Source organism: Tachypleus tridentatus, chromosome 7, assembly GCF_004210375.1.
Source record: "Tachypleus tridentatus isolate NWPU-2018 chromosome 7, ASM421037v1, whole genome shotgun sequence".
In the NCBI taxonomy this organism is placed as follows: Eukaryota; Metazoa; Arthropoda; class Merostomata; order Xiphosura; family Limulidae; genus Tachypleus; species Tachypleus tridentatus.
This window is the reverse complement of record NC_134831.1, coordinates 155,128,283-155,150,731: the sequence shown is the minus strand read 5'-3', so window position 1 is coordinate 155,150,731 and position 22,449 is coordinate 155,128,283. Positions and strand designations below refer to the sequence as shown.

The window sequence follows — 22,449 nt, the reverse complement described above, 5'->3', positions numbered from 1 at the left end:
TATTCAAAACAAAATCATTATTTGTTGATCAAAAGTATTATTTAGAAATATCCCAAAAGTAGGCTGTGGGTAGTGTTCACTAACTGCCTTCCTTCTAGTCTATAATTTCAAAATTAGTAATGGTTAGAGCAAAATAAACTAAATAATCTGGTGCCATCTATATATATATAATAGTAGTGTTTGTTGTATGTCAGTGTAAATACTTCTCAGGGTGTGAATGGATCTTTACCAAAATTGGTATGGAAGTTCATTAAGTCCATGGGGAATTACAAATTTTCAATTTTGCATTTTTGTTTTTTTATGAGTGTTTTTGCATGGTTTGTTTACCACTACTTCACCCAATAGATCTTCACCAAATTTTTCATGAAGGTTTGTTGGGCTAATTTTGTGTTTTATGATATTTTGTTGTTGTTTTTTTAATTATATGTATAATAAACAACTTTTCATGCTTTAAGATAACCTTTGATTATTCATGAATTTACACAACTTTTGTCCAGAGTAGGGGTACTACAGCTAGTTTCAGTAACAAATGTCTTATCAACAGATTCACACATTAATATCTGATTTGAACTGAATGGAAGATTTTGTGCAACGTGTATTGTGTGCTTTTTAAAATAAGTGTTACATTTTCCAAGTTGATGCTTGTTTTAAAGTTGCAATAAGTAAGAGTTTTGCATATATTGATCCTTCTTGCTTCTTTTAAGTTTGAAATCACTTAGTGTGTGAGGACTCTAAAACTACTGGAAGTGCATTAATTGTAGTTAAAAAGTATTGTATTTAGATAGAAATAAGAAACATCTTAAGTTTATGAACAAGATTAGACAGAACAGAATGTAGCATTAACTAATACATAGAAATCAAAGTTAATAACTTTCATAAAAAAAATATTCAGTGAATTTTTTGTTGTTTTTTTCTTTTATTGTTAACTTACCAAAATGGATACTAACTTTGTCACTTTCCAGCTGCACCATGGTGGGATCATCTAAAGTGAAACATGATAAATTTTCATTATTTAATATTCTGGAATCTCCAACAATGATTGAAGTCAAGGATCACAACTTGCCAGTGAAAGTAACAAACGGTAAAAATATTTAAGCTTTTATATTAGTTTATTCAATTATTGTTATATATGTACTTTATGAAATTAAACAAAAAACATTTGCTTGTATAATGTTAGAATTTTTTATTTATAGTTACCTTAACCATTTTGCTGTGTAGTTTAGATATATCTGAATGAATAAATAAATCCCACTGACTGCAAAATTCTGATTAACCAAAAAAAGTTCCTTTTATTGCAACAGTTGCCAAACATGTATGCATGTTGTGCTATCTATGTTCTATGCTGTGAAACTGGATGATTATATGCCTCAGCTGACTGACCACATGATGGTGCATGCTTTAACTCTTAATGTTTTGAAGCTAATTTTATTGCTTTATAGGTGTTTCTTATGTGTTACATCTGCTATACTTATCATTGACTTTCAGGAATTATAGTATATATCTTCTTTCGTGATAGGGGGCTATGAAATTTGCCAATATAAGATGTTTCTATGTACATAACTGACACTTTTTGAGAATCAGCCTGAAAACCAATTGTGTAGTGAAAGTGTTAAATAAGACTGTTGATGAAATGATTTTATATCAGGAGTCTTTACTCTTTTAAGTCCACCTACCCTTCAGAATTGACTTTGAGAGAAGTTACTCTTATTTTTATGAGAATTTTTATTTTTTATTTTTATTTTTATTTTAGAACTTTTTCAAGAGAATACACAGACACATATCTTAAATAATTAACTTTTTCATAATAATTTCTATACACAAAATTATTTTATTTACAGTAATTTTACAATTAAATTCACTTCTGGAAGCTCATAGAATAACAAGTGTTAAGCCAACTGAGCATGCCATCCACATTGTTTTTGCTTGCAACTTGAGTGGAATTTGTATTCACAACAGGTAGAGCCTGAACAGTAAATTCACCTTTGCATGCCTTTTGTTCCATTTTCATTTTGCAAGTGAAGCTTAATATCTTTTCATGATCTGGACAATTACTGTGAGGAATGATGGAGAGGTTGTGTATTAACAGAGGCAGATCTTTCACCTGTGATTTGCCTTCACATACACCTGTAGAACAACATGATTCTCTGCTGATTGGCAGAAATTGGTTATATCATCTCTACATGTACGAGGACAATGTACTTCTACAAAATATTCTAACTTGCTCAAAGCATCACGTTTTAATGCAGCTACAAAAAAAGTTGGAGTTGATAGGTCTGTTTATAAGTAAATATACTAAATATTTTAAATTTGTTTTGTTGGATTACATTATAAAATATTCAAATGAGAATTATTTTCACAAATTTTACAAACTGTCAGAATGAGTTAAATGTTTTAACATGTGACTATACAGACTTTAAACTGATAAAGTTCTTAAATGCTTGAAAAATTGATCAAAAACTCATTTATTTAACCAGATTGACTCTTGCAGCATTTGAAACTCAAGATCAGTTTGAATTCTGATAATGTAATAATTGTGTTAAGATTGTGTACTACTGTATAATAGTTCTAATTCAGATAAATCAGTAACAGTAAATTAAGAATTTTTATCATATATTCATATTTGTTTTTTTTAAATAAGTTTCAATATTTTAATTTACATTAGCTTTTATCATTTATTGTATATCCTTTTTTCATGTATGTTGTGGCATTTCATTGGTTCTTAGAGTAACATCCAATAAAGTATGAAAAATTTGTTTTCATACAATTGAAATATTTTATTATATGCAGAAAACAAAACAAGTTCAAAAAGAATAAATGATGAAATGCCAACTACATCAACTGTACTGGAAGAAGTAAAACCCAGTTCTCCAAATGTAGATTTACAATTGACTGACACAAACGAAGGACAGGTAAGGAAAAACCAAAAATGTTATTTCAGTTTGTTTATTTTTCTAACAGTAGGAGAGCATATGAATATAAAACATTAGTTTTAACATGGATATAATTTACAAAAATTAAAGAGCTTGTATAGTGCTATTCATTTGTTTTAGTCACCAGTAAAGTATTGTACAACAACATACTTGGATATTCCAGTATAAAACATTCAGCTGTTTAATTATCATCCAAATATTATACATATTATCTTGATATTTAAATGCGAGAAGTACCTGTTTTAATCATCATGATATGAAAGTGTACCTTCCTTTTAGATTTGACAAATATCTTTAAAACATTTTAGTTGTTTCTTAATTAATGTTAGCTTTTGATTAAAGCAAGCTGTCTACTTAGAATGAAGATAAAATTCAACGTGGTAAATAAATGGACTTTTCTTATGTTCTTACTTATAAATATTAAAATGCATCATTTCATCAGGTGGGTACTCTCACTGTTAACAAAATGTTTGGATGATATTTTTAATGATGTGGTAAGCTACATAACTGTAAATTTCTAGTTTTTAACTTCTTTTTCATGTTACAAGTGTGGGTATTTTTGCCTTTTGTATTTTTGAAATAGTACAGTGTTTAAGGATCATATTATCAACATTTTAATGTCAACCTAGTCTTTCAGTAATTGTTTTAAATAACTATAACTGTCAGTCCAAATGAGGGGTTTTAACCCTCAAATTGTTTATTTATTTTTATGCCATTCATTGTTAGTAGTGTCCACATGTTGCATCATATTGAGTAACTTTACATTTTTATCTCTTACAACACTGTGTAAAGAATTGACCAAAAACCTTGTGTGAAATCACTCAAATTCTGTATAAAACATTTGTATAAGAAGGTGATAGAAACCATATAGACCCCACCAACACACTGAGAATTAAACAGTAATATTTAATACATGATTTTGAAAAAAGTTATAATGACTTAGCACCAACTTTTTACCACTTAAAATATATTTCTAATTCAGTATATTGTTTGGAAGGATGCTTTTAACCCTTTTACCCTCTGTACCCTTTACTACACATGAAACAAACTGTAAGTGTCCTACATCAAAAATTGTATTAAACTGCTTTTTGTTTATGTTAGAACAATTAGTATGGCATAAATACTTAGCTGATAATCCATTTTTTAGTAGTATGTAAGTTTTAAGTTCTTAAGTGTGTAAGGAATTTTTGTTTTTTGATCCTAAACATTTCTTAGATTTTCATAGTAACACATTTTCTCTAGGCATGTTATGTATTTTACCCACCACCAATTTAAAATGTACAAAATTAAATATAAATTGCTACCTATAATATCTTTCTCAGAAAAACCATAATTTTTATAACCTTCAATTTTCTTTGGTTACAGAGCTATAAATAGAAACTTACACCTACCTGTTACATCCTGTCTTTCAAGCATTGTTAATAGTTCTCTTTTTATGTTTAATTATATATTACCTGTAACTAATAGAAAGCTCAAGGTTTTTGTCTGTCAAATGACATGTAATGCTGTGTTCGGAACTGATTATCATCAACTTCACCAAGAGTACAACCTTCAATCCCATGGGAATTTGTAACAGCTTTTATCACATAGTTAGAAAGCTAGAAAACTTTTTAGTTTGGGGAAATTGTCTGTTTTTTGCATGTTATTAATTTGTGTTCTTTGTGCATTATTTAATGCAATATTACCATCAGTATAAAATGTGAAGGGTTAAGTATAATTGACAATTGACAACAAATTAAGCTTTCTTGTTTTTAATATACTTTTTATTATTATTATAAAAGTAACTCAAATGTGAAAATATGGATGTGTTGGGATAGTTAAGATTAAAATTAGGTAAAATAATAATATAAAAAAATGTTTCACAAGGCATGCACCCACTAGATGCACGTAGGTAATGTAATTTGATAATGTAACGTGAGCTACACATGACTTGAGTGATTTACAACTTGTTATAGCATAGATAGCAGTTAGATACAGTTCAAAGAGCAATCAGAATGGCAATAAAACAAAATGTTATTATAAATATTTATATATATATATACTTTTACAAGCTGAAAGTTACTTATGATAAACATGTTTCATGTTACAGTATGAAGTCATTCTAGAAAGAAGAAAAATGGCAATTCATGTTCATTTCAATATTTTATTTGTTGGTCTCAGTGTTGACCAAATTGATCAAGGGTAGAGAAAATAACAGATAAAATATAAACTTTTACTGTAAAAAAAAACTTTGAAATGTATTTAGGAGGATTTGAGATTTTTGACATGAGAAGTATTTTAATGTTATCATGAAAATTACTTTTCATACAGATTACTCAAATCAAATACTCAATATATTTGTGGAGAAATCTTTATTTTAGCTTATTCAATATACTAAAATTCACTAAAATAGTATGATTTTTTTTGTATGGGAAACACTTGTAATGTTAACTGAAAGACCACCAATTTTGTGAAAATACATGTACTATATTGAAAGTTAGAAGTATTAAACCTATAAAGAATTGGAGTACAAAGAGGTCATGTGGTTGGTGAAATTGACAGCCTGTGTTGAGAGAGTTGATCAAGCATATAAGTTATTAATTTTTGATTTTAAGTTACCATATATGACAAATTTAAATCTCTGCATGATTTTTTTCTTTTATTGTGATATTATGGTCAATAATTTGTTAAGAAATTTTCTGAGCATCAAAAAATACTAAGTACTAAGACTTAAGTGTTTAAGGCTTTGATTTCACACTAAAAATTAAGGGATTTAAAGTATGTCATGTGTTGTAAACTTTAAACAGTTATATTTAATACTTGAATTTGCATAATTTACAAATAGTAGATGATCAGTGTTGTTTTACACCTCTGGAATAACCACCAGATATATTTCTTGTAACTGCAGCTGTCCTATTTCAATACCAGAATCTAGTGATTATGTTTTTAACTCTGGTATTTCATCTTGAGTTTCCAGCAGAAAAACAAAAAAAAACACTCCACATTTTGAGGCTATGAGTGCAATATAAGAGTGACAGTGAAATCCCACTATACAGTTAGTCTGTGAATTGACAGTGGGCGGTTGTATTGACTGGATGTCTCCTCTTTAGTCTATCTTCATAATTAGGAATAGCTAATGCAAATAGCTTTTGGGGAGCTTTGTGCATATTCAACAAAAACAACAATCTTACAATCATATATTTTGCCATTTTTCTCTTGATACTTTGTATGTGAACTTATTCTAGTGTTTTGATGGTATATTTGTGCTGTGATATTGTTTTCAGTTATTTGCTCTTTCAATGATTCTGTTTGGTGTTCACAGAATAGACACTTATCATCATTAATCCATATCCCTTCATGTTTTTTGCAGGCATCAACTGTGTACATTACCATTTTCTTTTCACTTTTGCTTGTAGTTTTTCGACATGGTTGTATTTCCACGTGGAAATTTTGTCTGATATGGTTTTTATATAGGTTTGATAACTTAATACCTATTATGTCTACCAGTTCAGTGGGAAATGTACATCCCAGCTATAGTGAAAGGGTTAAAGTTTGTTTCATTTCTGTTACTTCCCAGAAGCTTTATTAAACTTCTCAATATTTTAGCAATCCTTACACCATGTAAAAACATTCCTCACTGTTTTAGTATTAGATATAAAATTCAGTGTCAGACATATTTCAATTTAAGTGTATTTAACTACAGTTTCTTTTTTTTATACATATGTTACATTTTTTCTCAGCTGTGATATTTTTAGTATATTGTTTTTGTGCAAGTTTTCTAGAGAAAAAATTCAATCTACAAAATATTTTGTAAATTTTCTGTGTGTATATTTTGCCAGTTTTATAACTATACTTAAAAAATAAAAGATCTGAGACCATGAAAACCAATGTGGTGAAGTTAACTTGTAAATGTAAAATAAAATATTGTAGCAGTGAAACATGTTTGAAATTATCTAAATTTGGTTGTGAATGTTGTGACTTAAGTGTAATGATTAAGCCAAAAAGCTAAACATTAGATTCAGGTCAGGTTAAGGAAGAACTTGTTTGAAGATATTCCAAACAATTTGACGTACTAGCTGAATGGGAGTTGTCAGTTGAGTATTGCATAGGAGGAGCAGAAAGTGTTCTTGCATCTACTTTAATGGTCAGTTGTGTAGCTTTTCAGGTGAATTACTTGGTGCAATCTCTCCTCATAGCCCTCAGTAATTGTTTGACAGTACTCGACTGGTATTTTCTTCCATTATTCTTTACAGAAGGCCTCCAACTCTTGCAAGTTTCTGGGATGATGCTGATGAACCCTGGTCTTCAACTCATGCCAAACGTTTTCAATTAGGTTGAGATCGGGTGACTGTGATGGCCACTTCAGAACGCTTATATGGTTCCTCTGCAATCAGGATTGCACGTATTTCAGTGTGTGCTTAGGGTCATTATCATGCTGAAAGATCCAACAACGCCCAAGCCACAAGTTCCATCATTCTTGATATAAGTTTTTAATAAATCAACGTACTCTTCTTTTTTCATGATTCCGTTGACGTGGTGAAGAGATGAAGGAACCCCATAGCATCATCGAGCCACCTCCGTGTTTAACTCTAGGGACGGTATTCTTTGGAAGATTTCCTTCCCTCTTCTTACGGAAAATATAGCAAACATCATTGTGGCCAAAAAGCTCGATTTTAGTCTCATCTGACCAAAGAATACTCTTCAAATAGGTAAAGGGTTCATCTACATGCTTTCTTGCATACCTAAATCATGCTTCTAAATGAACAGGCTTTAAATATGGAGTTCTACGAGAAGGGTATGCTTTCAACCCAGAAGAGTGTAACATGTTTGTAACTATAGAGATGCTTACTTCAATCCCAGTTTTCCTTACCAGTTTCTGTATGTCACTACATGTTAAACAAGGGTTCCTACTAACTTCTCTGAGAACCTTCCTCTTGGTTCTCTCTGGAATTTTGGTGGGGCAGCCAGAATGAGGGAGGTTAGTGGCACATTAAGTTGTGTAGCAATACTGGAAAGAGACACACGAGACTTGTATTTTACAATAATTCGATTTTTTTAAATCACTGGACAGTTGATTCCTGTTCGCCGTGATGTCCAAGCTAAATTCCAATATACTTATGAACCCAGTGTCTAGTTTTGGAATGGTATAATGTAGTTTATTTGCCAAACTAAACAAAATTTTTATGGGAATATCAGTTTTTTCACACGTTCTGAAATGTACAAACACTTTCTGCTCCTCCTATTTTTGGTTATTTGTTTATAAACAGTTTATTTGTTGTCTAATTTACATAAAAATTTATGTAGATGTGTGTTAGTATAATATTTATAATATATTATACTTTTTAAGTTATGAGCAAAAAACTACTCAGGATACAGGGGTACGAACACTTTCTGTCGTAACTGTATATTTACGATAAGCACTTGCTCTCTTCTCAAACTTCCTAAACTTTCTTCCCATTGAAAACATTTGCTTCACTCTTTTACTCAAACTCTAAATGATAGTTCGGTAGATTAGAATAGAAGGATCACATGTCATGAGAGTGTCTTGTATTCTTATTGGTGGAGGATTGGCACATAATGATTTGCATGAGAGATGGATTGGTATCAGTCAATTCCAACTGAGGGGAGATAGAAAATTTAGATGGCAAATGTAGATAGTTTGTCCATTTTATAAGCACTTTGTTAAGTTACAAACTTTTGGTCAACATCTTCACTCCCGAGTCTTTGCACTTTTTTGTATGTATGAGTGGCTCCTGCTTGCTTCTTCCTGTTTAAAGTCCAGAGACCAACTCATTTGCTCATACAAGAAGCACCATGGGATTCCTGATGACTGTTGAGAAATCTGTCCTTCACTTAGTATCCCATTCATTTAGGGGTAGGATCTTCATTCTAACCTCGGTCAGTTTCAACCTCTTCATCTCTGTCTTCACATTTGGAGCAGGCAAATCCCTCACCTCAGATTACTTGCAGCTGAAAATGTTCTACCCCTCTGGGGATGTAAGCTTCTTTGGAAGCTCTCATTCTCATGGGTAAGGATTATATGCATTCCATTTGGTGTACGTTCCCAGACCAGTGGAACTTCTCATTTGATCCCATGGATCACCTTTTTACACTTCTCATTCCCAACCAGAGTCACCCTGGCTTGGTGGTTAGACAGAGATCAGGTCATAGTAAGAGTGCCATTTAGTCTATCTTGTCTGGATTTAAATCTCATCACATACTCATCTTCAGAGGATTGAGGTTTTTACCTCAATTACCGAGGTATTTCAAATGTCTGGTTGATAAAGGAATCTTCTTTTCATATTACCATTCTCAAGCCTTTGGTGGTTTTTGAAGCAGTTTTCCACTTTCTTCCTTGGTATTTTTGCTTTTTTATCAGTTTGTAAAATTTTTGTCTGCCATTTTTGTGTAATTCAGTGTTTTATAAAACTAAAATGAAGATAACTCTTTAACACAATCTGTTTATGAGCAAAAAATGTATTAAAAATTATGAAGACCCACTCATCTGTTAAATTACGCCTCTATAAAAGTTTTAATTCCGTAATAATAATCAGGCTGAAAATTTAATTTTGATTTGTTTTTTCACCTAGAACAAAACTATATATTGCAATTGGTATAAGAAAGAAGTAATGAGATACTATTACCTGTTGGGCAAATTGTAATGGAATAAACAACTATCTAGAAGCATGTAAACTTACCATGTAATTGTATAACAATATATTTTATCTCTTGTTTTTTATATGAGTTAATTAATATTTGAAAATGATGTTTTGTAAAGTCTCACCTTTTTATAAAAGAATGAAAGTTTTGTGTTGATTGCTATCTCAGAATGACAGCACAACATAATCAAAGTTTTAATTTAGTTTTCTAATGTGCATGTAATGCATATTTCATATTAACCTTAAAATTACTGTTGATGGCCCTGTTGGGTTTCAGTTACAATTTGCTAACCTATTTATACTCAAACTTGTTTGTGAATTCATGATTTTGATTAGTTACATAAAAAGTTCTGAAGATATTATATTTAATTCCACAAATTATTGTTGAGATTTGTTATATGTTTTGGAAAGGAAATGAGTGATTTGGTCTGATTCTTTTTTCATCAGTTTTTCACACTGAGTATTGTAACAGGCTAAAACAAAATTATTTAACATAACAGAATATGAACAAGTTGATAACTTGAGGGTTAAAAAGATATGGGGAAATTATAATCATTTATTATTATTTTTGTTTAACTATCTTATGTTCTACATTGTTGTCTTTAAAATGTTTGAAAACTGTGATTATTTTAAAATAAAATAAAAATTAAACTTAGAAAAGTTTATTATGTAATGAAATTTAATTAACTCCATAATCATAACTGTGTTGAATATCACAAATGAGAGCATTTTGAAAATTAGATTTATTAGTTAATTAACAAAAGGTTATTACATCATATTATTTTAGGAGGAAAAAAGATGTCCCTCCATCGATTTATTTAAGGCAATTTTTCAAGATTCTAGCTCAAATGATGTAAGCTCTTCAGATGAAGCAGAGGATACTTCTTGCACAGTTGTTGATAAAACTACTGATGAAAGAAAAGATTCTGTGTTTGAACCATTGGTCTCAGAAACATCTGTAAAAAGACTTCCACCACCAACAGGTGTTTTTGCTAACATAGATCTAGATTCTCTTTCTAGAAGACAAGAAGGAAGAGAGAAACTAGAGAGTTGTTCTGATAATATGAATATGGATGGTCAGAAGAAAACTGATGTAAGAATACAAAGCATAACCAATGATGAAATGTCCAGAAAAGACAGAAAGCTACCAAATAATGGTCATGATAAAACTTTGAAACCTGGACCTAACAGGGAAGAAGTTTATGGACCAAAGCTACCCCCAGATATGGAAATAATGAGTAAGCTATCTCATAACATTTCCTTACATCAGTATATGCTGTTATTTTGATGATTATCTCAAAAATTCCACATAAATATCAATTTAAAATGACTTTTCATACACAATAATAACTTAACAGCTTACCATACTTCACTAAGATCTGGTCTTTGTTAATTAATATATTTTATTGTGATTTGTCATGCATGCTGTTTTGTGAGTTTTTAACCACTTCATGGTAAACAGAACTCTTACAAATTTATGAAATTTTTAAAACTCATGAAACTGAGTTCTAAAAAATTACAGTACTGAAAGTCATAGAAAAAATGTTAAGTTACAGTCTTAGAAAACTCCTGAAATTTCAGTTTCAATAAAAAAAATGAAGTAATTTGCTCAATTGAAGAAAGACAAAAGATATAATTATAAGAATAACCTAGTATATTAATTAAAAAGTATGTTGTTATTCCTACAAATAATCAAACAAGGCAGATTGTAATTTCTACTTGAACCTTATTTCTTAAACTTTGCAAAAGGAAATTCCCAGATGAAATTTGTATTTTCTAGAGCTTTTTGTTCATCAAACATGCCTTCAAGCAGAAATTGTAACAGTTTCTTGTTCACATAGTACAAAATTTACAATAACTAAAACAAAATATTAAGAAATGTTTAGTTTGAAAGTCTGTTTTTTGTTGGAAACAGGATTGATTGGTCTGTAGTACCACTACTACTTGTTATTTTGTGTTGAGGGAGCTCTAGCATGTTTTATGATTGATCTGTTTATATTCAGAATTTTAATTTTTTTATGCAAATTATCATGTTTAGGCATTGCCAAACAAAGTTAGTTACAAATCAGTAAACATACTAAGGTTTCTCAGCTCATGCTAAAGGTTACTTTTGTCAGCATGTTTATGTATTCTTTATTTATATACCTTTTTGAAATACAGGCACACAAGGTAATGTGAATAAAAGAAAAATGAGAATAGGATCCAAACATAAGAGAGAAAAATACAAGCATAAAAAGAAGAAACATAAGGTAAGACACAAATAAATGATAAAATTGTTGTTTAACCTGTGTGAAATGTAGACTTCATTTATAATTGCTATAGCAGCTTTCAGACCATAAGGACAATTAGTAATCTTTTCCAGGTGGGTCATGGGTCAAAGGCCTTGCCATCTCTTTTATTGAAATACTATATTATGAATTTATCTCTTTATGTTTGGTATTAAACTTTAGGTTTTAACTCATGTTTTCATATCTTACATTATTTAATTTCTTAATTTAGAAGTAAATATTCAACAAACACTCCAAAATATATTTTTTTCTGTGTCATGTGGTTTGTTGAATGCAGCACTAGTTCAAAAGTAGATGTTTATGATATTAAATTAAAATCTATATTTTTATACAAATTAGAAAATGAAATTATCAATATTGACAAGCTAGAATGTAAAAGAAAAACCTTGTTTTCTGTTTGCTGAGCTATCAGTATTTTTGGTGAATCAACAACAGTGGCCCCCTGTTCACCTCTTTCCAATTTTAGAAATGGTCCCTTATATATACCTACTTCTATATATGATGTGAATAACCAATTAGAATCTCAGAGTGTCATCTAAGTGATTTTGTCAGCCATTTTTAAATATAATGGTCTCCTCTTTTCCTTTTGAGATAAACCTTTGAGCTGCTAAGCTGACTTTTAAGTTTCTTTGTGATTTCATACTTTTCAGATTGAAATACAGATTAGTTATTAAATTTGATAAATTATAATGGAATTCTATGGTATCAATGATATAATTTATAAATTCCTGGTCATTCATATGTATATATAAAACCTAAAAAAAATTTCATTTCTCATCTTCCACTTGTGAAATTTCTTAAGGAGTAGATACTCAACAATGAGTATAATGGTCGTAACTAGAAGAGATAATTTTGTGCTTTATTTCTTTATTTACTGCTCTATGTATTAAGAAAAATAAGTTGAACCTCTTTGCAACTAGTAATAATGTATATACACATACAATTTATAATAATTGAAATATGATTTCATTTTACAAAATACTAGTCAACTAAAACACAGCCAAGATAGGTCTCTGTAAAAACTGAAGGTCACTTTTATATTATTGGATTTGGTAAAATGAATGCAATGCACCATGTTATTGTAAATTCTGATTTGTTAACCATACAAGGCTGAAAGGTCAGTATGAAAAAGTTAATAAATATACATATAAATGTATCATGTTATGAGATTTGAGATTTAAGCTATTTAGTTTTAACATTTATGTTTTCATTTCATAATCTGTAGTCATTCTAGAATGAAAAAAATATAACTTATATTAATTTCCTAATTTTTATGGTGGTTATGAGATCAGTAAAAACAACTGAACCCATACAGAGATTTGTTAGCAAAATTAACATAAAAAGTTGTTTTTTTTGCAAGAAACATGTATAAAATAAAAGTTTCACATGTGAAATTTGACAGTTTTCTGATGCACAAAAGTAGTTTTAATATTAAAATGAAAATTACTTTGCATGCCAACATGCAAAATTAAAAAAGGTATAAGAAAAATATTGTTTAACAAATCTTAAAACCTAATTAAAATAGCTGATATTTTGTATGTGAAAGCCTTATAATACTTACTGATAATCTGCCAGATTTTGTGAATATAAACTTTCTAATTTAAAAGTAATAGAATGAAAATCATAACAAGCACAAAATGGTTACAAGGTTAGTCTCTGAACTGACCCCATGTTGAAAGAGCTAAGGCAGAAAGTTCAATTCCACATAGTTGGTGATGAATCTTATTTGTGCAGTTCGTAATTGCTGTGAATATTGTATATTTAATCTTGTTGTTTGAAATGACAGTTTTATTTTGTCTGGCTTGAAGAACTAGCCAGCAAAACAAAACAGAAACAATTGTTTTGAGTTTGTTTTTTAGGAGATGAGGGGGCAAAACTGCTTAAACATATCATATATAAGCTTGGGTACATTTTACATTTATCAGTAATGAACTTCAAAGGTCAAATACGAAATTGTAATTTTTCTTTTGTGCATCACATTTAAATAATTATTGAAGTTATGCTACCACAAGTACATTATTGTATTTCAGTTGTAAGTATAACAAATCTAAATCGAAGAATCTACTATTTATATGATGTATGTGACCTTAGATGCTCATTAAAATGAAGTACATTAGGTTGCAAATGAGTAAATTTTCATGGAATTTTTGTTTTTCAGTATTAAAAAATTATTGTAAAAGATATTTTACATATCTATAATAGTATGAGTAGTAAAACTTTATTAGTATGTAAAAAGGCTGGTAATTTCATTAATTTTAATTTTGTCATTGGCTTTCAAAGTGTTCCATATCAATGGAATATGTATTGCAGTACTGGTAATACTTCATTGTTCTAAAATGGGATATAGTTAGTTTCTTGTGAGATGCATGTGTAATTTCAGTGGTTTCATGGTGGACTTACTGAAATATTACTAATATTTCTGTGGATTAGGTAATATTTATTCTTATTTTTATTCATAAAAATGTTAAATGGCAGACTCAGCTAGGTCTAGCACAGCATTTTTAGAAATGATTTTTCAAGTGTGTGATGATTTATTCATTTCTCAAATTTCATATGATTCCCATTCCCCTGTAAGACAGTGGCAAGTCTTTGGATTTACAGTGTTAAATCATGAGTTTAATTCCCCTCCTTGGACATAGCAGATAGCCTGATGTGGCTTTTGTATAAGAAAACACACACATCTATTATTCCCCTCCTTTTTTTGTTGCATCATGATTCTTCTTATAATTAGTTTTCCCACTCTTTCCAGACAATAAGGTTTATACTGAGAAATGTGTTTCATGATTAGTTGAGTGTGCCAGCATGTCTTGCTGTCCACAGACTACAGATCAGTATGTTTTGGCTTACCATCAAGATGAATATTAATTTCTCAACTGTCAGCATTTGGGGTCTATTTTATTCTTGATGACGAGAAACAAACCCACTTGAAATAAAAATGTATCTCAGAATGGCTGGTATGGGTATTAACTCTTTTATTGACAAGCAGAAAACAATGTTTCAACCTTCCTATGTCATCTTCAGGTTAACAAAGAGAACGTTTGCAACTGACCATTGCCGGGCACACGTCTTAGGGATAAAGGTATAAAGGGGTATGTGGTTGTAGGGGGCATTACAGTTAGATGTTAGATTATTAATTAGTGTAGGTATAAAGGTGTTCCTTTATATTGGTTTAATTTTGGTTTCAGTTGCTGTATAAGTAGGGCTTCTTTGATTTTGTGTTTGTTTGTATTTGCTTCCCTACTTTGTGTCTGGGAGTGTTTAAAAACATGTGAATGTGTTTTTTTTAAATCTAGTTTCCATTCTACTGCTTGTTTCTCCAATATAGAAGTCATGGGAGTTGTTGCATTGTATATTATAAATTATTTTGGTGTTTTGTTTGTCAGTGTAATTTTTACATAGTATGGACTTTAGTTTTGTTTCTGGTTTTTGAATAAATTTGATGTTTACTGCAATGTTGTATTTTGTTACAAGATTTTTCCAAATGTTGGTTATTTTGTTCTGATTTTTGGAACATGTGGTATGCAGCAGTGTAAGGTTTTGTAGTTTGTTTTATCTTGGGATTTATTGTTGTTTGTTTGTTGGTCTAGATATGTGCATATAGTAATGTTTTCCACGGTTTTTGAAGGAAAATTGTTGATGTTGATGAAGTGTTGTTTTATTTCCTAATATATTAAAAAATTAAATAAACACAACCACAAAACTATGCTCACTCAATAAAATAAATGATGAATGTATGTAAATTCCACACAGACATGTATGTGACTCTCTACACATTCATTGGTCCTTCTCTTCCCTGTCTGCCTGTTTCTTATCCTGCAGATTTTTCACTTTCATGAGCTGCCATACTTTAATCAACCCACTGTTTTTAAGATGGATAAATATGTATATAAAAAATTAAGAATTCTAAACAGTTTAGCTTGGCACAATGTACTTAGAAGTAGAATGATGGTGACACTGTAGTTTAGTACAGGTCACAGCTAAAATGCCCTACTCGTACAATTAGAGTCTATTCAGTGGATTTGAGGTTTGCACACATTGTATGACCTGATCATGCCTTACTCATGTCACACATACTGGTTTACTGACGACTTATGTGCATGTGTTCAGTTGGCCATGACCATATTCTGCCCGTTTCTACAATACTCCATGATCCTTCACCTTTCCCTTCCTTTCATCTCAAGCAGTGTATACTGTAGTCAAAACTAGATGAGATGCACTCACCTATGGACGTGCTTTTATGGAAGCTCTGCCATCAGCTGTCACACTCCATGGGCTTCACTTTGACAACTTTCTGATGGTAGTTCATCTAGGTAACATTTTACACCAGCCTATCCACCACTTCAATGTGAGATTCTGGTATATCTTTGTGAAGAAGTGTTATTATCTCAAAAGTTATTATCTTCCTGAATTGCACATACATTCACTTCTAGTGCATCTTTTTTTGTATTATCTAAAAATGAAGCTATCAAGTGTATAGTGGGGTTACAAACCATGAAGGTTGTGTCACTCTTATACTAGTGAAGAGCTATTGTTGCATGATGACATCATCATATACCAGTATATTCACATTAAACATGAATTTAGATTGGAACTTGGTTAAAGTAGTGCCATACAAATCTCATAGGTAGATGTGTAAATGAAATAGAGTTTTTGTTTCTAGCTATCACAAATACATATTCAGATTAAGAAACTGGTAATTAAAACTTTAATGCTGTTGGCTTTTTTAAAATTAATTTCTGAAGAAAACTGAGAAGTTTGAACCCCTTCAAACAGGTGGAAGAAGGGACAAGGGGTTTGACCCCTCCCTTATACCTGTTGCAGATTATACATTAAGTAATATAATATAATTACTAATTTCTTAAAAACTTGTGGGGTATACTCTCTTGGACCTCTCTGCAAAAATTGTGCCTGCATATTAAATAATAGTCATTAATTTCTGGAACAAAAATGGATGGGGGTTTGGACCCATCCTCCACATTTACATATATTAATATAACATTAAAGAATATAGTTACAAATTAGCAACATAAAACAATATAAAAAACAATACATTTACACTTTATTTCATAATTACAAAGTCAGAAAGTTGGTGGCTGGTGTGTCCATCCAGATGTCTTCCCTCCAGGCATGTTTAAAATTAGTGACTGTGGCAGAACACCTTATAATTTTTTAGTAATAACAATAGGAATAGAAAAATTCAGTGAAAATGGGAATTATTATCTTACCCTCAAATTGCCAAGCAATTTTTCCCCACCCCCACACACACACACACAAACATATGTTCGTTATGTAGGTTTGTTCTTAACAATGAACAAACATAATGGCAATATCTATCAGACATTTGATTAATTAGAATAATCAGAAACTCTAATTTTTAATTATTTGATTAGTTTGTTGGACACTAGTTGATTTAATTGCTGCTCTTAGATAAGTGATTAAATTATCTAACAATATTCAAAAGATCCTAATGGATGATGATAAATTTCCACCAGCAGAATTTGTCAGAAGACTGTAGTAACTATGTATCATAGATATACTTTTCCATAAGTCATGGTATGAAAGCTCCCCCTAACAAAGAGTGTCAAGAGACTTTCTTAACTGTGAACACAGATTATAAGCTATGTTTTTACTTTACCATAGGTCTAGAGATGATGTATGAGAAATTTAAGTTCTCTCCAGTATCAGAATATTATAATTACTGTTGATAATGACTATAAATCACAGCTATACTTTAACTTAGATTGAGGAAGGAACATTAGCTCCAACAGAAAGTTTCATGAGATTGTAATAACTGGGAATTATTTCCATGATCTGATGAGGCATAATAGTGACTCATTTTGTTTCATAATAAATTTTGCCCTGTATTTCAGCTTGTCCAAGGAGATGTTAGTTCTACTGATTGTGGTATGTATGTGTAGATCGTACAAAGTACTGATAAACATAAGGTTTCAATGAAAAACCCAGTACCTTTGAGACCAAGGCCAAGATTATATATATGTGAAAAGTCATTAAGACATTACATTTGTTTTTCAGATTGGAAGAACTATACATATATATATGTTTTGTAACAATTTTAAATTAGGTATTTGGTACAGTTAATGAGGTGAAAATGTTAACTTACTGTGTGCTTCATATATAGCTTTCTGTCTTTGTTTGAGTATTGTTTTTATAATTCTATAACAGTATTTCTTTTCTTTTGTCATCAGGGTTTTTGTGCAAACCTTGACTAGTTTTTCATTTTGTATGATAAATTTAGCCTCATTTTTGTTGTTTCAAGTTTGTTTTTTAGTTCATACTTGTTTTTGATAATTTCAAATACACTTAGCTTACAGTTTCTTGTAATGGTTTTAGTGTAATAAATATTGTACTTTTTACTTTTTTATGTAGAGATATCAGAGAGAATAATTTTATAAAATACTTCAAGTCAAATGGACACATATTTTGTATGTTATGCATTTCAACCGTGTAAGGGTCATTTCCTATATAATAGTAAAGAGCCCATGCAGTCCTTAGGATAAAACACTGCATTTTTGTCATATCCATATATATAAATTTCACATAAGAACAGTATCTAGTTCACACACCTATGTGCATTAATCACTTGCCCCATCTGGTTTAAAATGATAGATTTTTAATTTCTAATGGCAATACTGCTTTAACTTTAGAACTGTTAATGGTTTGAGGAACACTGTTTTCAAAAAAAGTCTTTGGTACACTATTTCAGGTTTTTGAATATCCTTGGTTTCTTCAAGCCATAATAACAGCAAGTGAAAAATTAGAGTACTTAATGACTTAAAACTAAAATTTACTCTTGTTGTTTCTTTTACGTTAATCATTGAGAATTGAAATATTTATTGTGGTAAATTTTTTTAGATTTCTTCCCTTTGAAAAAGGAAAATACTGTATGATATGAAAAGTTGTTAGTTTAAAAATGTTTCTCAAAGTTTTTCCTGTTTAAGATTACTTTTAATGCAGTCTTTTGTAACAGTTGGTAATAATAGTAAATTTTTAATATTTACAAAAATATATAATTTAACAGGAAAAGTCCAAAAAGAAACGCAAAAGAACTCATTCCCTCAAACGTCCAAAAACAAGCTCAAATATAAATGATAGTGATACCAGTAGTGGAAACTCTTCATCTTCAGAACCAGATTGACCTCTCAATTTTTTTTTTAACCTAAGGATATCTAAAATGCATTGATATTCAACTTGTAATGTAGCTTTGTGTAATAAATGACTTGGAAGTATAATTTTGCTATTTCAGTTAGTTAGGTATGATTTTGTAAAGCTTTCAGTTCTAACTGAAGGTACAGTTTTGATATTAATTCAAGCCTGGTTTTACAGTTTTCTTACAATGTGTGATTTGAGTTATTTTGAGAAACTGTTGCTGTAATTTCTTTGTTTAAATTGAGATTATAAGTGAACCTCATTAACATTAGCTTGACATAAAATATAGTAGGTAAGAGCACTTAAAAAGAAGTAGGAGGGAACTTATTGCATCCAAGTGAGGTTGTTTGAGCCATTGATCTGAATGATAGAAGAGCTCCATTTAGTATTAATTAATGGTCAAGTAAGCCATACAAGTTTTACAGAATGTAATAGCTGAAACATCAGAAAGAGTTTTAAGAAAAGCTTAATACCTGTGAACATCTACCACAAAGTCTATCAGCAGTTTAATTTTTTTTTTAGTATTCAGTATAAATCTTAAATAAATAATTTTCTGTGAAAGAAAATGTCATTTCTTCAATTGATGATAATCATGTTTTAGGAAAACTGGCCACTCCATCTATTCATAGCCCCAATGGTCAATAAAGTACTTATCAGATGGTATGGTTGATGTCTTTGTAATGTTGAAGAAATCTTCAACATGTAACAGATTTATTGTTATACATTTATTTTAATATTGCATTTTTTTCAGTTTGATGCATGTGATGTATATTGTTGGATGTGTATTGCACAAGTCCCACCTGTTCTCTTAATTTGTAGAAGATTCTTGAAAGTAAGAATGAACAGTATGTTTTATGAGAATACTAGTATATTGTCCAATATTGTTGAATGTATGAGAATCTTGCCTAATTAGTGTAAAAGCTAACTGAGACACAGTAATAAAATATTGTTGGTCAGCTACAGTCAGTATACTATAAGCCTCAGAATGTATACTTGTAATTAACGCTTATTAGTAAAAAAACTACAGAATTTGACTTGGAACATTTGTAAATTTCGAACATTACAAACCATTCAATTTCAGAGAATTAACTTTGGATGTTAGTATTTCTACAAGGATATTAAATATCTTCATTAGTAAAAAGTCAGCTTGTAAATGGTGTGAGGCCAGCCAAGAAAAGACAGCTAACTAGCTTATGCAAGTTGTAACAATATCACAACAGAATTAATTTACTCATTGTGGACTTGGACATTCAATGAAATATTCAGTTCTGGACCAGATAGAAAACTCAGTATAGTTTGTAAAATTCTTGTACATAAACCAATAATTTTAATTATTTGTAATAGCTGTTATAAATTGTATTGTTGTTTATATATTAAAATATATTTGTGTTAAGAAAGAGAATTGTGTGTATCAATCTTGTCAGAATATATCTTAAATTTAATACATAACATTTAATCAACTTCTAAATTCATATTTCAAGTTATTTGAAATCATAATACATATCATAGGTAACATAATAAATCAATAAAGACTCATCTGAGATAAATTATCTATAATAAATATGCCCTCTTTTTCTAAAATATCTATCTGGAAAAATTTTAACATTTATAAATTTTGCTATTTTCTGCCAGTGTATCAAATGGTGAGATGGAAAGATTTTTGTTTTAAAAAATATCTAAAAATCATTGTGCTTATTTTCAAGCACATTGTACTATTATATTAAGGGTAACAAATAAAAATTTGACAGTTTTTGTTTATGAAAGGATGTGTGAATTTGTCTGCATGCAGTTTGTTATCTGATTTTATTGAAATTTTTCTAAATTCCATTCATTATTAAACAAATAAATGTTTGAAAAACAAAGCAGAGAAATATTAAATTACCTTTGTTTAATAGGAGAGCCAGTTGAAATCTGAGCCTATAGGAAACTTTGAACAATGGTATCAATGGGAACTGTAGAAAAGTATGGAATACTTCTGGTGTGCTAACCTGTATAAGCCCTAATATATTCCAAAACCTGTATTGAAATATTGTAATAACGATGCATTGCTCTTAGGGGAGTAGTCATTAACCAGTATACAAAAAGTAAGTTAGGTCTAAAAAGCCTCATAAAGGAGACAGTTTGGTTGATTTTCCATACCATCATCAATACTAAACAGAGATTGAAACTGCAAACAAGGAATAAACATTATAAGAAGAAATGCTATTTTCAAATTGTATAAAGAACTTAAATTGTGGCTTTATTCTCTGAGCCACGAAAACTGAAAAACTTAAGAAGTGAACCAAACAGACCCTATATTTAACTCAAATTATTACTTCACAGTATCAGTGAAGTTTGGTACCCATTTCAAACTAATTAAGAATTACACTAACAATATATTTAATTTTTGTTTCTTATTTATATACGAGGGCTGTTCAAAAAATACGTGGACTGTTTGAATTGCACGGCTCCAGTTGGTTCCAGGGGAATCCGCTTGGTGTCGCTAGGTTCGCACAGATCAGCTGATTACGACGCCATTTCCCAATTGCAGATATCTTCATTTGTGTATTAGCTACGCGGTTTTAAGTGAAGTGCGATTTTTTTGTTTGGCGGATTTCAGAATGAATGATCTGAAGGAGCAACGACTTGCTGTGAAATTTTGTGTTAAACTTGGAAAATCTGCGACTGAAACTTTTGCTATGCTTAACACGGTTTACGGTGATGTTGCTATGAAGCGTACAGCATGTTTCAAGTGGTATGAACGTTTTAAGGATGGTCGACAGTCCATTGAAGATGATGAGCGTCCTGGACGTCCTTCCACGTCAACTCACGATCCACATGTCGACAAAATCAACACCCTGGTGCGGGCAAATCGACGTCTGACTGTCAGGGAGCTTGCTGAAGAGTGTGGGATATCAGTTGGATCTTGTTATGAGATTTTGACCGAAAAATTGAAGATGCACCTCGTTGCTGCAAAATTTGTGCCTCAGAACTCGTGAGTTTTTGGCCAAACACTCAATCACTGTTCTTCCCCACCCACCCCCCCTACTCACCTGACCTTGCTCCTTGAGATATTTTCTTGTTCCCCAAACTCAAAAGACCCTTGAAAGGAAGAAGATTTGAGACGATTCCAGAGATTAAGGCAAATGCGACGAAGGAGCTGGAGGACATTACAAAAGAAGCATACCAGGACTGTTTCAACAAGTGGAAACACCGTTGGGATAAGTGTGCGTTGGGGAGGAGAGTACTTTGAAGGGGTCCCAGACCTGTAACTTCTAAATAAAGTACATTTTGTTTTATGATGTCAGTCCGCATATTTTTTGAACAGCCCTCGTATATGTTATATACTAATGTAAGTTTGCATCTCTTGTATGAAATACTTTACATTGCCTAAAAAAATTGTAGACTTCCCATATTGTAAAATCTTTATTTCTGAACTTTCCTAGG

General features: G+C 30.6%; 1 protein-coding gene across 7 annotated transcripts in view; it reads left to right on the top strand.

The window, feature by feature from the left end:
- The window catches only part of LOC143256961 (G patch domain-containing protein 1), an 85,311-nt gene extending 64,891 nt beyond the window's left edge, over nt 1-20,420 (top strand). For 6 of the 7 annotated variants that reach the window (XM_076514895.1, XM_076514893.1, XM_076514896.1 and 3 more), the window contains 5 exons: nt 963-1,081; nt 2,788-2,909; nt 10,356-10,806; nt 11,729-11,817; nt 18,896-20,420. In XM_076514895.1, the coding sequence (XP_076371010.1) occupies nt 963-1,081; nt 2,788-2,909; nt 10,356-10,806; nt 11,729-11,817; nt 18,896-19,012 (898 nt within the window). In that variant the 3' untranslated portion in view covers nt 19,013-20,420. Of the gene's footprint in view, nt 1-962; nt 1,082-2,787; nt 2,910-7,451; nt 8,114-10,355; nt 10,807-11,728; nt 11,818-18,895 lie in introns of those variants that run through there. The other variant, XM_076514898.1, reaches the window with a different exon arrangement.
- The last annotated feature ends 2,029 nt before the right edge of the window (nt 20,421-22,449 follow it).